Here is a 17,974-nt window from a genome sequence, read left to right on the forward strand (position 1 = left end):
ACTCCGAGGGCCCTCACCTCCTCCCTGTTGGCCGTCTTGTCGTTGTTGGTAATCAAGCCTACCACTGTTGTGTCGTCTGCAAAAACTTGATGATTGAGTCGGAGGCGTGCATGGTCACGCAGTCGTGGGTGAACAGGGAGTACAGGAGAGGGCTGAGAACTCACCCTTGTGGGGACCCAGTGTTGAGGATCAGCAGGTTGGAGATGTTTTTACCTATCCTCACCACCTGGTGGCGGCCCGTCAGGAAGTCCAGGACCCAGTTGCACAGGGCAGGGTCGACACCCAGGGTCTCGAGCTTAATGACGAGTTTGGAGGGTACTATGGTGTTAAATGCTGAGCTGTAATCGATGAACAGCATTCTTACATAGGTATTCCTCTTGCCCAGATGGGTTAGGGCAGTGTGCAGTGTGATGGTGTTTGTGTCATCTGTGGACCTATTTGGGCGGTAAGCAAATTGGAGTGGGTCTAGTGTGTCAGGTAGGGTGTAGGTGATATGGTCCTTGACTAGTCTCTCAAAGCACTTCATGATGACGGAAGTGAGTGCTACGGGGCGGTAGTCGTTTGGCTCAGTTACCTTAGCTTTCTTGGGAACGGGAACAATGGTGGCCCTCTTGAAGCATGTGGGAACAGCAGACTGGGATAAGGATTGATTGAAATATGTCCGTAAACACACCAGCCAGCTGGTCTGCGCATGCTCTGAGGACGCGGCCGGGGATGTCGTCTGGGCCTGCAGCCTTGCGAGGATTAACACGTTTAAATGTTTTACTCACGTTGGCGGGCCGTGTCAGTGGCTCTGTATTGTCCTCAAAGTGAGCAAAAAAGTTGTTTTGTCTGGACCCGGGTTCTGGGAGCAAGGCATCGTGGTCCGCGACGGGGCTGGTTTATCTTTTGTAGTCTTGACTGTAGACCCTGCCACATACCTCTTGTGTCGGAGCCGTTGAATTGTGAATTGTGACTCCACTTTGTCTCTATACTGATGCTTAGCTTGTTTTTTATTTATTTTTATTTTATTTATTTTACCTTTATTTAACCAGGTAGGCAAGTTGAGAACAAGTTCTCATTTACAATTGCGACCTGGCCAAGATAAAGCAAAGCAGTTCGACAGATAAAACGACACAGAGTTACACATGGAGTAAAAACAAACATACAGTCAATAATGCAGTATAAACAAGTCTATATACAATGTGAGCAAATGAGGTGAGAAGGGAGGTAAAGGCAAAAAAGGCCATGATGGCAAAGTAAATACAATATAGCAAGTAAAATACTGGAATGGTAGTTTTGCAATGGAAGAATGTGCAAAGTAGAAATAAAAATAATGGGGTGCAAAGGAGCAAAATAAATAAATAAATAAAAATTAAATACAGTTGGGAAAGAGGTAGTTGTTTGGGCTAAATTATAGGTGGTCTATGTACAGGTGCAGTAATCTGTGAGCTGCTCTGACAGTTGGTGCTTAAAGCTAGTGAGGGAGATAAGTGTTTCCAGTTTCAGAGATTTTTGTAGTTCGTTCCAGTCATTGGCAGCAGAGAACTGGAAGGAGAGGCGGCCAAAGAAAGAATTGGTTTTGGGGGTGACTAGAGAGATATACCTGCTGGAGCGTGTGCTACAGGTGGGAGATGCTATGGTGACCAGCGAGCTGAGATAAGGGGGGACTTTACCTAGCAGGGTCTTGTAGATGACATGGAGCCAGTGGGTTTGGCGACGAGTATGAAGCGAGGGCCAGCCAACGAGAGCGTACAGGTCGCAATGGTGGGTAGTATATGGGGCTTTGGTGATAAAACGGATTGCACTGTGATAGACTGCATCCAATTTGTTGAGTAGGGTATTGGAGGCTATTTTGTAAATGACATCGCCAAAGTCGAGGATTGGTAGGATGGTCAGTTTTACAAGGGTATGTTTGGCAGCATGAGTGAAGGATGCTTTGTTGCGAAATAGGAAGCCAATTCTAGATTTAACTTTGGATTGGAGATGTTTGATATGGGTCTGGAAGGAGAGTTTACAGTCTAACCAGACACCTAAGTATTTGTAGTTGTCCACGTATTCTAAGTCAGAGCCGTCCAGAGTAGTGATGTTGGACAGGCGGGTAGGTGCAGGTAGCGATCGGTTGAAGAGCATGCATTTAGTTTTACTTGTATTTAAGAGCAATTGGAGGCCACGGAAGGAGAGTTGTATTGCATTGAAGCTTGCCTGGAGGGTTGTTAACACAGTGTCCAAAGAAGGGCCGGAAGTATACAGAATGGTGTCGTCTGCGTAGAGGTGGATCAGGGACTCACCAGCAGCAAGAGCGACCTCATTGATGTATACAGAGAAGAGAGTCGGTCCAAGAATTGAACCCTGTGGCACCCCCATAGAGACTGCCAGAGGTCCGGACAGCAGACCCTCCGATTTGACACACTGAACTCTATCAGAGAAGTAGTTGGTGAACCAGGCGAGGCAATCATTTGAGAAACCAAGAGTGTCGAGTCTGCCGATGAGGATATGGTGATTGACAGAGTCGAAAGCCTTGGCCAGATCAATGAATACGGCTGCACAGTAATGTTTCTTATCGATGGCGGTTAAGATATCGTTTAGGACCTTGAGCGTGGCTGAGGTGCACCCATGACCAGCTCTGAAACCAGATTGCATAGCAGAGAAGGTATGGTGAGATTCGAAATGGTCGGTAATCTGTTTGTTGACTTGGCTTTCGAAGACCTTAGAAAGGCACGGTAGGATAGATATAGGTCTATAGCAGTTTGGGTCAAGAGTGTCCCCCCCTTTGAAGAGGGGGATGACTGCAGCTGCTTTCCAATCTTTGGGAATCTCAGACGACACGAAAGAGAGGTTGAACAGGCTAGTAATAGGGGTGGCAACAATTTTGGCAGATAATTTTAGAAAGAAAGGGTCCAGATTGTCTAGCCCGGCTGATTTGTAGGGGTCCAGATTTTGCAGCTCTTTCAGAACATCAGCTGAATGGATTTGGGAGAAGGAGAAATGGGGAAGGCTTGGGCGAGTTGCTGTTGGGGGTGCAGTGCTGTTGTCCGGGGTAGGAGTAGCCAGGTGGAAAGCATGGCCAGCCGTAGAAAAATGCTTATTGAAATTCTCAATTATGGTGGATTTATCAGTGGTGACAGTGTTTCCTATCTTCAGTGCAGTGGGCAGCTGGGAGGAGGTGTTCTTATTCTCCATGGACTTTACAGTGTCCCAGAACTTTTTTGAGTTAGTGTTGCAGGAAGCAAATTTCTGCTTGAAAAAGCTAGCCTTGGCTTTTCTAACTGCCTGTGTATAATGGTTTCTAGCTTCCCTGAACAGCTGCATATCACGGGGGCTGTTCGATGCTAATGCAGAACGCCATAGGATGTTTTTGTGTTGGTTAAGGGCAGTCAGGTCTGGGGAGAACCAAGGGCTATATCTGTTCCTGGTTCTAAATTTCTTGAATGGGGCATGTTTATTTAAGATGGTTAGGAAGGCATTTTAAAAAAATATCCAGGCATCCTCTACTGACGGGATGAGATCAAAAATTGATTGATTTGATTGCCTTGCGGAGGGAATCGCTACACTGTTTGTATTTGGTCATGTTTCCGGTCACCTTGCCCTGATTAAAAACAGTGGTTCGTGCTTTCAGTTTTGCGCAAATGCTGCCATCAATCCACGGTTTCTGGTTGGGGAATGTTTTAATACACTGTGGGTACAACATCACCTATGAACTTGCTAATAAACTCGCTCACTGAATCAGCGTATTCGTCAATGTTGTTGTTCGCCGCAATGCGGAACATATCCCAGTCCACGTGATCAAAGCAATCTTGAAGCATGGAATCCGATTGGTAGGACCAGCGTTGAACAGACCTGAGCGCGGGTGCTTCCTGTTTTAGTTTCTGTCTATAGGCTAGGAGCAACAAAATGGAGTCGTGGTCAGCTTTTGCGAAAGGAGGGCGGGGGAGGGCCTTATATGTGTCGCGGATGTTAGAATAACATTGATCTAGGGTTTTCCCAGCCCTGGTAGCACAATCGATACGCTGATAGAATTTGGGGAGCCTTGTTTTCAGATTAGCCTTGTTAAAATCCCCAGCTACAATAAATGCAGCCTCAAAACACAGGATGTGTTTTCCAGTTTACACAGGGTCGAATGAAATTCTTTCTGGGCCGTCGATGTGTCTGCTTGGGGGGGAATATACCCGACTGTGATTATGATCGAAGATAATTATCTTGGTAGATAATGCGTTCAGCATTTGATTGTGAGGGATTCCAAGTCAGGTGAACAAAAGGACTTGAGTTCCTGTATGTTGTTATGATCACACCACGACTCATAAGTCATAAGACATACACCCCCGCCCTTCTTCTTACCAGAGAGATGCTTGTTTCTGTCGGCGCGATGCGTGAAGAAACCAGGTGGCTGTACCGACTCAGATAGGTGTGTCTCGAGTGAGCCATGTTTCCGTGAAACAAAGAACGTTACAGTCTCTGATGTCTCTCTGGAATGCTACCCTTGCTCGGATTTCGTCTACCTTGTTGTCAAGAGACTGGACATTGGCGAGTAGTATGCTCGGGAGCTGTACGCGATGTGCCCGTCTACAGAGCCTGACCAGAAGACCGCTCCGTCTGCCCCTTCTACGGCGCCGTTGTTTTGGGGCGCCGGCTGGGATCCAATCCATTGTTCTGAGTGTTAGGCCAAACAGAGGATCCACTTCGGGAAAGTCGTATTCCTGGTCGTAATGTTGGTGAGTTGACGTTGGTCTTATATCCAATAGTTCCTCCCTACTGTATGTAATTAAATTAAAATCGACTTCTATGGCATGACTTGAAAACGGCTATCTAGCAATGATCAACAACCAGCTTGACAGAGCTTAAAGCCAGACTCAGTAAGTGGAACAGACTACGTCAGTTTGTTTATATTAATGATTTGTTATGTTGGGGTGAAATAACAAATCAATGGAAAGTGTTTGTCAGACGTACAAAAAAAGGGATCCTGACTGGCGCAGCGGTCTAAGGCGTCACTACAGACCCGGGTTCGATCCCGGGCTGTATCACAACCGGCCACGATCGGGAGTCCCACAGGGAGGCGCACAATTGGCCCAGAGTCGTCCGGGTTAGGGGAGGGTTTGGCCGGGGTCGGCCGTCATTGTAAATAAGAATTTGTTCTTAACTGACCTGCCTAGTTAAATAAAGGTTAAATAAAAAAAAATTAATACTTTATTTTGCACTTCCGAGTCTTGCTTTGAGGATTTTTTTTCAAGAACAATATGCACATGTTGTGCAGAGCTCTTAGAGACTCATGCAGAAAGACTCACAGCTGTAATCACTGCCAAAGGTGATTCTAAGATATATTGACTCAGGTGTGTCAGTAGTTTGGACAAACCTACTTATTCAAGGGTTTTTCTTTATTTGAACTATTTTCTACATTGTAGAATAATAGTGAAGACATCAAAACTATGAAATACATGTTGTAACCCCAAAAAAGTGTTAAACAAATCAAAATATTTATATTTGAGATTCTTCAAAGTAGCCACCCTTTGCCTTGATGACAGCTTTGCACATAAAGAAAAACCCTCGAATGAGTAGGTGTGTCCAAACGTTTGACTGGTACTGTATGTAAATGAGATATTTCTGCAATACATTTTCAATACATTTGCGAAAAATTCACTTTCTAATTATGGGTTATTGTGTGTAGATGGGTGAAAAAACAACATTTAATCCATTTTGAATTTAGGCGGTAACACAACAAAATGTGGAACAAGTCAAGGGGAATGAATACTTTCTGAAGGCACTGCATGTATGTGTGCGTGCTTGAGTGTGATTTTTTTTCAAGAACAATATGCACATGTTGTGCAGAGCTCTTAGAGACTCATGCAGAAAGACTCACAGCTGTAATCACTGCCAAAGGTGATTCTAAGATATATTGACTCAGGTGTGTCAGAAGTTTGGACAAACCTACTTATTCAATTGTAGCTGGGGATTTTAACAAGGCTAATCTGAGGATTAATGTGTGTGTTTACATATTTGTGTGTGCATGTGTGTGGGGTGCACATATGTGTGTGTCCAGTGGGCTCACCTCAGGGATCCATAAGGCACAGCTGACATGGACCCACTTGGTTCCACTGCGGGTGGGCTTCAGGGCTCCGCCTCTCTTGGGGCACAGCAGGCATTTGGGTTGCACCCCTAGGGCACAGGTTCGGCACAGCCAGCTCCCCTGTGGGACCTTCAGAATCCCATAACACGCCTGGGGAGAGACAGAGGGGTGAGGGAGGAAAAGGATAGAGGAGGAGGAGAAAGAGAATGAGAGGGGGAGGAGACAGAGGAGGGAGAGGACGGAGGAGAGGGAGGAGACGAGAGAGGGGGAGGAGACAGAGAGGGGGAGGAGACAGAAGGGGAGGAGAAAGGGGATGGAGACAGGAGAAAGGGGGAGGAGACAGGAGAAAGGGGGAGGGGACAGGAGAAAGGGGGAGGAGACAGGAGAAAGGGGGAGGAGACAGGAGAAAGGGGGAGGAGACAGGAGAAGAGATAGAGCAGAAGAGGGAGAGGGAGGGGAGAAAGAGAAGAGGAGGGCAGGGGAAGGAAAAAGGGACGAGGAACTATTTTCAAACATTTCAAAACAGCGTTGAACAGAGGAGGTTGACAGAGTATGACTGCCAGAGAATTGTGAAACCAATTAACGCCATTACCCAATAAAAAAACAGCAGTCTGAAAAACTAAAACGAGGTCGATGGGTCTATTTCTTGGATGTATTTTTCTTACTGTTTATAATTGTCAAAAACTCAGAATAATATTTTAATTCCAATAACAGGGATATTTTTTATTTAACAAGTCAGTTAAGGATGCAGCCCTGTACAGGGATCAACATCAGCGGAAATCAGCGGAAATTTCAGAGTGACAACTAATAGTACTCGATACAACTCAAACTTTCATTAAAACACACATGCAGGGTACTCAATTAAAGCTACACTCGTTGTGAATCTAGCCAACATGTCAGATTTTTTAAATGCTTTTCGGTGAAAGCATGAGAAGCTATTATCTGATAGCATGCAACCCCCGAAATACCCAAAGGGGACCTAAACAGAATAATTAGCGTAGCCGGCGCTACACAAAACGCAGAAATAAAATATAAAACATTCATTACCTTTGACGAGCTTCTTTGTTGGCACTCCTATATGTCCCATAAACATCACAATTGGGTCTTTTTTTTCAGATTAAATCCGTCCATGTATACCCAAAATGTCCATTTATGAAGCCCGTCTGATCAGGAAAAAACTGCTTTCCAAAACGCAACGTCATTTTTTTTAATTAAAAAAGTTGCCTATAAACTTTGACAAAACACTTCAAACTACTTTTGTAATCCAACTTTAGGTATTAGTAAACGTTAATAATCGATCAAATTGATCATGGGGCGATCTGTATTCGATAGCAGCAAGTCTAGAAATCATGGTCCATATTTCTCCCTTTCATAACTTCCTCCTGTGTACCCGAAGACAGGAAGTGCCTATTCCTCATCCCACCAAGGATAAACCTCAACTCAATTGCCAGTACTGGCGACATCATGTGGAAGCTGTAGGCATTGTAAACTGGACGCTATCTATTTTCCCTTGCCATAGACAATACAGAGACTGGCGGAGGGATATTTTTTGTGTGTTTTTTGTGAACAGTTTTTCTTGGGATTTTGCCTCCTACACACGTTCTGTTATAGTCACAGACATGATTTAACCAGTTTTAGAGACCTCAGAGTGTTTTCTATCCACACATACTAATCATATGCATATACTATATTCCTGGCATGAGTAGCAGGACGTTGAATTTTTGCGCGATTTAAAAAAAAAAAGCTGCAAAAATTCGTAGCCTCTTTAAGAGGTTTTAAGAACAAATTCTTATTTACAATGATGGCCTATTTTCTGTAAGATCTGACAGTTGAAGGAGGTAAGGAGTCAAAGGAAGAAGAGTATAGTATCCAGTTTCTCCACGTAACTATAAACAATCCCCAATTAACACCTTTGTCCTTCTTGTCATGACCCCAAAGAACTACAAATCCCACCATCCCCAATCGCCCCCTGATCGCAAACAAAACAGCCTCAAAACGGACTTTCCCCTCTATTCACTTACACCCTCTTCCAACGAGAAGACACTGTTAACACCCCTAGAACATCTACTTGTCCCGTCCTCTTCACCCAGCAAAACATCCCACCTCTACCGCCACCCCTCCCTGTACCTGATGTACGCAGATGTTGCACTTGTCACAGAAGACCATCTCGTTGCCATCCTCTCCCTCTGGGGACCGGCACACGTCACACACCACATCCTCGTCGTACTCGATGCCCAGGCCCTCCTCCGTCTCGATGGCCTGCTGCATGTTCTCCTCACACTGGCTCTCCAGCTCCACCAGCACACGCTCCATGGTCAGCTCGTCCAGCTCCGGCAGTGCTGAGGGAGGGAGGGAAGGAGAGAGAGGTGGGTCAGTGTCAGACACTGGGTTGGGACATGGGTCAGAGTCGGTCTATTATATGTTTGGGAAAGAAGGACAGAACGTCTAGTTAAGAGTCACAGCTAGTCATATGGCTAGGCTGTAACCCTTATCACCTATGGAAATCTATATCTGATTGACACGTGTCTTGCGCTGTGTCTCTTTCATTTCTCATTCGTTTGCTGAACATTTTGTACTATTAAACCCTGGCAATAAATATATCTTGTACGTCAAATTGCCACAAACAAAAGCAACTGTCAATGTGTCAGAACAAGGCTGCAATCTGATCTTTTGCCACTTAACTTATCTTTTGACCAATCAGATCAAATGATTTGGCAATAAATTGGGCCAAAGATCCGAATTGGGATGCCTGTGTAAATGAGCCAAAATCTTATAAGTACTGGTAAAAGGCCTGTCATGGATTACATTTAGTATATTTTTTGTACTTAATGATATCTGATCTTCAACCAAAATCTAATATTAGATAAAAGGAACCTAAGTTTTACAAACAACCAAAGAAATAGACACTAATTTGATTTATTTAACAAAGTTATGCATTACCCAATTCCCCTGTGTGAAAAAGTATTTGCCTCCTTACACTCAATAACTGGTTGTGCCAGCTACAATGACTGCAACCAAATTCTTCCTGTAGTTGTGGACGATATCTAAGAAAGTCTTGAGGTTTGGCTCACATGAGGTAGAGTATCTCATGATAAGCTGTAGACCACACTGTCTACCTATAGAGTATTCATCTGTATTTTTCATAGCTGTCTACATACCACCACAGACTGATGCTGGCACTAAAACCGCACTCAATGAGCTGTATTCCGCCATAAGCAAACAGGAAAACACTCACCCAGAGGAGGCGCTCCTAGTAGCCGGGGACTTTAATGCAGGGAAACTTAAATCCGTCTTATCAAATTTCTTTCAGCATGTTAAATGTGCAACCAGAGGGGAAAAAAACTCTGGACCACCTTTACTCCACACACAGAGATGCATACAAAGCTCTCCCTCGTGATCCATTTGTCAAATCTGACGATAATTTTATCCTCCTGATTCTGATGCCTGATGTCCTAGCCATTTCTGAATCCTGGCTTAGGAAGGCCACCAAAAATTCAGAAATGTCCATCCCCAATTACAACATTTTCCGTCAAGACAGAACTGCTAAAGGGGGAGGAATTGCAATCTACTGTAGAGATAGCCTGCAGAGTTCTGTCATACTATCCAGGTCTATGCCCAAACAGTTCAAACTTCTACTTTTAAAGAACCATCTCTCCAGAAATAAGTCCCTCACTGTTGCCGCTTGTTATAGACCCCCCTCAGCTCCCAGCTGTGCCCTGGACACCATATGTGAATCTATTGCCAGAGTTCGCCAGGTGCTAGGTGACCAAAATTGGGATATGCTTAACACCCCGGCCGTCCTACAATCTAAGCTGGATGCCCTTAAGCTCAAACAAATTATCAAAAAACCTACCAGGTAAAACCCCAAATCCGGAAACATGGGCACCCTCATAGATATCATCCTGACCAACTTGCCCTCTAAATGCACCTCTGCTGTCCTCAACCAGGATCTCAGCTGTCACTGCCTCATTGCCTGCATCCGCTCTGGGTCCGCGGTCAAACGACCACCCCTCATCACTGTCAAACGCTCCCTAAAACACTTCAGCGAGCAGGCCTTTCTGATCAACCTGGCCCGGGTATCCTGGAAGGATATTGACCTCATCCTGTCAGTAGAGGATGCCTGGTTGTTCTTTAAGAACAGATATAACCCTCAATTCACTCCAGACTTGACTGCCCTTGACCAGCACAAAACTGCACTAGCATCGAATAGACCCTGCAATATGCAAATATTCAGGGAAGTAGTCAGGAACCAATACACACAGTCAGATAGGAAAGAAAAGGCTAGCTTTTTCAAGCAGAAATGTGCAACCTGCAGCACTAATTAAAAACGTTTTGGGACACTGTCCATGGAGAATAAGAGCACTAGGAAACACTGTTCCCACTTATAAATACACGATAATCGAGAATTTCAATAAGCATTTCTCTACGGCTGTTCATGCTTTCCACCTGGCTACCCCAACCCCGGCCAATAGCTCTGCATCCCCTGCAGCAACTCACCCAAGCCCCTTCTGCTTCTCCTTCACCCAAATCCAGACAGCTGATGTTCTGAAAGAGCTGCAAAATCTGGATCCCTACAAATCAGCTAGGCTAGACAATCTGGACCCTCTCTTCCTAAAATTATCCGCCGCCATTGTTGCAACCCCTATTACTAGCCTGTTCAACCTCTCTTTCGTATCGTCTGAGATTCCTAAAGATTGGAAAGCAGCCGCGGTCATCACCCTCTTCAAAGGGGGAGACACTGCCCTGCCTTTCTAGTCTTCAAAAGCCAAGTGAACAAACAGATCACCGACCATTTCGAATCCCACCGTACCTTCTCCCCTGTGCAATCCGGTTTCCAAGCTGGTCACGGGTGCACCTCAGTCACGCTCAAGGTCCTAAACGATATCATAACCGCCATCGATAAAAGACAGTACTGTGCAGCCGTCTTCATCGACCTGGCCAGGGCTTTCGACTCTGTCAATCACCGTATTCTTATCGGCAGACTCAACTGCCCTGGTTTCTCTAATGACTGCCACGCCTAGTTCACCAACTACTTTTCTGATAGAGTTCAGTGTGTCAAATCGGAGGGCCTGTTGTCCGGACCTCTGGCAGTCTCTATGAGGGTGCCACAGGGTTCAATTCTCGGGACAACTATTTTCTCTGTATATATCAATGATGTCGCTCTTGCTACGGGTGATTCTTTGATCCACCTCTACGCAGACAACACCATTCTGTATACATCTGGCCCTTCTTTGGACACTGTGTTAACAAACCTCCAAACGAGCATCAACGCGGCCTCCAACTGCTCTTAAATACTAGTAAATCGCTGAATGCACCCGCCCGCCCGACTAGCATCACTACTATGGACGGTTCTGACCTAGAATATGTGGACAACTATAAATACCTAGGTGCCTGGCTAGACTGTAAACTCTACTTCCAGACTCACGTTAAGCATCTCCAATCCAAAGTTAAATCTAGAATTGGCTTCCTATTTCGCAACAAAGCCTCCTTCACCATGCTGCCAAACTTCCCCTCGTAAAGCTGACCATCCTACCGATCCTTGACTTCGGCGATGTCATTTACAAATTAGCCTCCAACACTCTACTCAGCAAATTGGACGCAGTCTATCACAGTGCCATCCGTTTTGTCACCAAAGCCCCATATACTACCCACCACTGCGACTTGTATGCTCTCTTTGGCTGGTCCTCGCTACATATTCATCGCCAAACCCACTGGCTCCAGGTCATCTGTAAGTCTTTGCTAGGTATAGCTTCACCTTATCTCAGCTCACTGGTCACCATTGCAAAACCCACCCGTAGCACACGCTCCAGCAGATATATTTCACGGGTCATCCCCAAAGCCAACACTTACTTTGGCCGCCTTTCATTCCAGGTCTCTGCTGCCAATGATTGGAACGAATTGCAAAAATCACTTAAGTTGGAGACTTATAGTTCCCTCACTAACTTTAAGCGTCAGCTGTCAGAGCAGCTTACCGATCGCTGCAGCTGAACACAGCCCCTCTATAAATAGCCCATCCAACCAACTACCTACCTCATCACCATATTTGTTGTTGTTTTTCTGCTCTTTTGCACACCAGTATTTCAACTTGCACATCCTCATCTGCACATATATCACTCCAGTGTTAATTCAATTACTTTGCCACTATTGGCCTATTTATTGCCTTACCTCCTTACTTCATTTGCACACACTGTATACAGATTTTTCTCTTGTGTTGTTGTTTTGCTTTGCTTTATCTTGGCCAGGTCGCAGTTGTAAATGAGAACTTGTTCTCAACTCTCCTACTAGGTTAAATAAAGGTGTGAAAAAAAAGTTCAGAAAATTAGAAAGGGGACAAATACTATTTCACAGCACTGTACATACGGTCTTCGGGGATTAAAGACAGATATATATTTTTTTTAAAGCAAACCAGTAGGAAGCTGAGTTTAGTTATCCGTTAACTTCTGAGCCTCTGACATTTACATCTTGTAAATAGGGAGAGGCTAGAGGAACAAACATTTCAGTCGTAACATTTGCATGTACATGCATAACCGTGTCTGAGAGAATGAGAGCTAGAAGTAAATGGGAGAGGGATGTTGGTAGAGGGAGAAAACATGAGAGAGAGATTGAAAGAAGGCATTCTCTTCATCTTTTCTATCTCAGCCTATCAGTGTTGCAATGTGACCTCATAACCCAGCAACAATCAAGTGTTTGTTTTGTCTAGCCACTGGGGTTATGAGAAGCAACTCATTTCAGCTGGAACACACTGAACGTACATTGGGAGGGGGGGGGGGGGGGGGGGGGGGATTTCATAATCTTTTAAAAAGCATAGTAAATAAACCCGGGCCTGAGGGATTTTAAAATGCAATTATTTTTCTAATCTATAAACGCAAGATCAGATTGTAAATAAAGTGGATCTGCGATGTGGAGAGACAGATCTTGAGGGTCAGCACTTGTCAGTAGTCTAGGCCAGATAGACAGAGACTGGTTGGGTGACTGGCAGAGACCCAGGATGCAACAGTGGGAAGATCCCTCTGTGTGGACATAAAGAATGGAGAGGTGCACCCTTCTGACCCCCAAAACTGACGGCTGGATCATAGGTCAGAAGTGTGGGGTCAATTAAACAGAGTTGTGGAGTAGTGAAGTCGGATTGAGGAATACTGTGTGTGTGAGCCTGCAGTTTTAAGTATTGATGAGGTAGAGTGACACATAGGAGTCAAGGTGGTACAGTCATACTGTGGTAACATGGTCATAGAACAGCATGTAGAATGCTGATAGAAGGAGAGTAAACAAACCTAGGGGAAAGCATTTGTTACCTCAAGCAGATGGCATAGGGATGAGTGAGTGAGTGAGTGAGTGAGTGAGTGAGTGAGTGAGTGAGTGAGTGAGAATAAACCAAGTTGTTTTAGTAGCTCTTGCATCATGTTCTAGCCTAAATGCTCAAATTAACAGACTTAACAAAACAAAAGGCTAATAAAGTCCTGTTGTTGATTTGAGGGTTGCATCTCAAATACAACCCTATTCCCCTATATAGTGCACAACCTTTTACTAGAACCCTATGAGCCCTGGTCAAAAGTAGTGCACTACGGAATAGGGAATAGGGTGCCATTTAGGACTCACAGGAAGTCTCTTACCCAGTTCTCTGAACTCCAGGTTAACCAGCTCCAGCCAGGACACGTCTATGTCATCCAGGTCATAGCGGCTATGGGGCTCATTGGTGGTCTTCATGCCCCCCTGGCTCAGACCCAGGCCCAGCTCACACCCCCGGCCCTGCCCTGGCCAGTAGAATGGGATACGCCTCACCTCTGGTAGCATCCTGTCAACACAGAAAAACTACGTTTTTTTTTACTTTCATGAACTGAAATATTTTACATTTAGTAAAACGTGTACAGTGAAAGGTGTACAGTAAGCAGTTAAAAGTGTACATTAAGGATAGAAACATATGGTCAAACAGATGCTTGGACTTGTGAGTCATGGAGTCATGGATACATCATTAATCATCCTTCCTTTATTCAGGTACAGGCACACACATGCACGTACGCGCAGACACAAATATCACACACAGACATGATAAGCATCAGACAGCAAGAAACAGACCCCCGGTTACGACAGTCATCAGATGGTCATCACAGCAGCATCATCACAGTAAGTGTGTCATTCTGAGGAGCCATCATTGAAATAATCACTTGGGTGTCATTGAGACAGTGGCAACCTTCCTGACAGACCTAGACAGACAACCATGATTGACCAGCACTAACAACCCTCCCTAGCCACAGGCCCTGGATGCGTCCCAAATGGCACCCTATTTTCTTGTAGTGCAATAATTTTGACCAGGTCCCTCTAGTCCAAAGTAGTGCACTATATAGAGAATAGGGTGCCAATTGGGATGCATCCAGTGACACCCTGATGACCTGCCTACAGTAAACAACCCCGACGGACCAGCCCTAACAACCCGTCCTGTCCTCTGTCCAATGCACAGGCCCTGTGTATGTCCAGACACGGGGATGTATTTGTAGTGCACAGGGAACCATGGGGGGAGAGAGAGAGAGTAGAACTGCAGTCATCATCACCTCCCTCCCGGCACCTCAGGTCCTTCTTACTGTGTATTCAGGAAGACCTACTGGAAGGGGAGCCTGTAAAGATTTCTATACAGATCCCCCTCCACACACACACACACACACACACACACGTTCCCAAACCAGCCCACGGGGGTTTTCCAGTTCTATCAGTGCGCACACAAACACACACACTCTTTCATGCACGCCAAACACCTCGTCACCTCCTCCACCTGGTAATTAAATCATGACCTTTGAGTGAAAGGATGTGGTGTGATAATTGTACATTTAACATTTTAGTCATTTAGCAGATGCTCTTATCCAGAGTGACTAAAAGGAGCAATTTGCTCTGGTCAAAAGCAGTGGGCACTATCGGGAATAGGGTGCCATCTGGGACGCACACACACTGTGCTCTCCACACTGCCTCCCCCTTCCCTGGCCGACACGTCTGATGTAAAACCATGCAAAGAATGTAAGGCCTGAAAAATCCCCAGACAGATGCCTTCCTGCTGCCCCCCAGACAGATGCCTTCCTGCTGCCTCCCAGACTGATGCCTTACTGCTGCCTCCCAGACTGATGCCTTACTGCTGCCTCCCAGACTGATGCCTTACTGCTGCCTCCCAGACTGATGCCTTACTGCTGCCTCCCAGACTGATGCCTTACTGCTGCCTCCCAGACTGATGCCTTACTGCTGCCTCCCAGACTGATGCTGCCTCCCAGACTGATGCTGCCTTCCTGCTGCCTCCCAGACTGATGCCTTACTGCTGCCTGCCAGACTGATGCCTTACTGCTGCCTCCCAGACCGATGCCTTACTGCTGCCCGCCAGACCGATGCCTTACTGCTGCCTGCCAGACTGATGCTTTATTGCTGCCTGCCAGACTGATGCTTTACTGCTGCCTCCCAGACAGATGCCTTACTGCTGCCTCCCAGACTGATGCCTTACTGCTGCCTGCCAGACTGATGCTTTATTGCTGCCTGCCAGACAGATGCCTTTACTGCTGCCTCCCAGACAGATGCCTTACTGCTGCCTCCCAGACAGATGCCTTACTGCTGCCTCCCAGACAGATGCCTTACTGCTGCCTCCCAGACAGATGCCTTACTGCTGCCTCCCAGACAGATGCCTTACTGCTGCCTCCCAGACAGATGCCTTACTGCTGCCTCCCAGACAGATGCCTTACTGCTGCCTCCCAGACAGATGCCTTACTGCTGCCTCCCAGACAGATGCCTTACTGCTGCCTCCCAGACAGATGCCTTACTGCTGCCTCCCAGACAGATGCCTTACTGCTGCCTCCCAGACTGATGCCTTACTGCTGCCTCCCAGACTGATGCCTTACTGCTGCCTGCCAGACTGATGCTTTATTGCTGCCTGCCAGACAGATGCCTTTACTACTGCCTCCCAGACAGATGCCTTACTGCTGCCTGCTAGCAGCCTCCTTCCACTACCGCACACTCTGATCTTCATCGCTGTTTTTCTAAGAACTGGCAACGATCAAATGTGGGTGATTTACATTTGTGAGGGCACTCATTTCATACATTTTTATACAGTGTTGCTGTGCCCGATTTTGCTTGTTATCTTTTCATTAGATAAGCCCCTTCTACTGTCCGTCGCCCCCCACCCTACAATCACATCTCCAGGCAGGAAGCCGGCCAGCCTAAAGGTGTTCAAAGCTGGAAGGATTGTCTAAAGTGGTGACTGGAAACAGACTTGTAGTGGATCTTGCAGAGATGCAGGCAGAAGGTGACTAATCTGATGCGGCTTCCTTTGTCTCTCTCACTAGCTGACTGTAGACGACGTGGAGTTTCTACGTCTGACTGTAGACGACGTGGAGTTTCTACGTCTGACTGTAGACGACGTGGTGTTTCTACGGCTGACTGTAGACGACGTGGTGTTTCTACGTCTGACTGTAGACGACGTGGTGTTTCTACGGCTGACTGTAGACGACGTGGAGTTTCTATGGCTGACTGTAGACGACGTGGTGTTTCTACGGCTGACTGTAGATGACGTGGTGTTTCTACGGCTGACTGTAGACGACGTGGTGTCATCTCCTTAGTCTTGGTTACGTTGAGGGATAGGTTGTTATTCTGGCACCACCCGGCCAGGTCTCTGACCTCCTCCCTATAAGCTGTCTCGTCATTGTCGGTGATCAGGCCTACCACTGTTTTGTCGTCAGCAAACTTAATGATGGTTTTGGAGTCGTGCTTGGCCGTGCAGTCGTGGGTGAACAGGGAGGACAGAAGGGGACTGAGCACGCACCCCTGGGGAGCTCCAGTGTTGAGGATCAGCGTGGCAGTTGTGTTGCTACCTACCCTCGCCACCTGTGGGCGGCCTGTCAGGGAGTCCAGGATCCAGTTGCAGAGGGAGGTGTTTAGTCCCAGGATCCTTAGGTTGGTGATGAGCTTTGAGGGTACTATGGTGTTGAACGCTGAGCTGTAGTCAATGAACAGCATTCTCACATAGGTGTTCCTTTGTGCCCGGGTGGGTTGCTACTAATACTCATAAACAATGAGGGAGGGAGTTCAAAGACCGAGAGAAAACAGAGGAGGAGGAAAGAGGGAGAGTTGGGCAGGAGGGCGAAGGTGGACCTTCCCACTTGGTCTTGTATCCCGTGTACAATGTATAAACAACCGTTTAGTCTATTCGCCAGATCAGGAGACACCACCTTGCGAAACACCTCCCAGTCCTCATTCCAGTATTCCACTTCTAAGGTTTGTTGTGTATATTCTTCTCCTTCGGCTAAGATGTGGCGCTTCACTCTACAGGCCGGGTAATCAAAAGCATATTAGACATAACCAATTGATGTGTCAGTAGCTTTACGGGAGATTTTTGGGGTTCTGTACAAATTTAGAAAATTATTTTTTGGAACATCATACACTACATGGCCAAAAGTATGTGCTCGTCCATCATCTCATTCCAAAATCATGGGTATTACTATAGTTGTTCTTCTCTTTGCTGCTATAACAGCCTCTACACTCTTCTGGGAAGGCTTTCCACTAGATGTTGGAACATTGCTGCAGGGGCTTCCATTCAGCAACATAAGCATTAGTGAGGTTGGGCACTGATGTTGGACGATTAGGCCTGGCTCGCAGTCGGCGTTCCAATTCATCCCACAGCTGTTCGATGGGGTTGAGGTCAGGGATCTGTGCAGGCCAGTCAAGTTCTTCCACACCGATCTCGACAAACCATTTCTGTATGGACCTCACTTTGTGCACCGGGGAAATGTCATGCTGAAACAGGAAAGGGCCTTCCCTAAACTGTTGCCACAGAGTTGGAAGCAAAGAATTGTCTAGAATGTCATTGTATGCTGTAGCGTTAATATTTCCCTTCACTGGAACTAAGGGGCCTTGGTCCGAACTATGAAAAACAGCTCCAGACCATTATTCCTCCTCCACCAAACCTTACAG

The 17,974-nt window shown here is 46.2% G+C and overlaps 1 protein-coding gene across 4 annotated transcripts in view; it reads right to left on the reverse strand.

Moving 5' to 3' along the window:
• The window catches only part of LOC109873054 (protein Jade-1-like), a 228,137-nt gene that overhangs the window by 97,753 nt on the left and 112,410 nt on the right, over positions 1 to 17,974 (reverse strand). For all 4 annotated transcript variants that reach the window (XM_031807570.1, XM_031807571.1, XM_031807572.1 and 1 more), the window contains 3 exons: positions 13,651 to 13,832; positions 8,168 to 8,379; positions 6,023 to 6,190 (listed from right to left, as the gene is read on the reverse strand). In XM_031807570.1, the coding sequence (XP_031663430.1) occupies positions 6,023 to 6,190; positions 8,168 to 8,379; positions 13,651 to 13,832 (562 nt within the window). The remainder of the gene's footprint in view (positions 1 to 6,022; positions 6,191 to 8,167; positions 8,380 to 13,650; positions 13,833 to 17,974) is intronic.

Source organism: Oncorhynchus kisutch, linkage group LG28 (genome assembly GCF_002021735.2).
Source record: "Oncorhynchus kisutch isolate 150728-3 linkage group LG28, Okis_V2, whole genome shotgun sequence".
Lineage (NCBI taxonomy): Eukaryota > Metazoa > Chordata > Actinopteri > Salmoniformes > Salmonidae > Oncorhynchus > Oncorhynchus kisutch.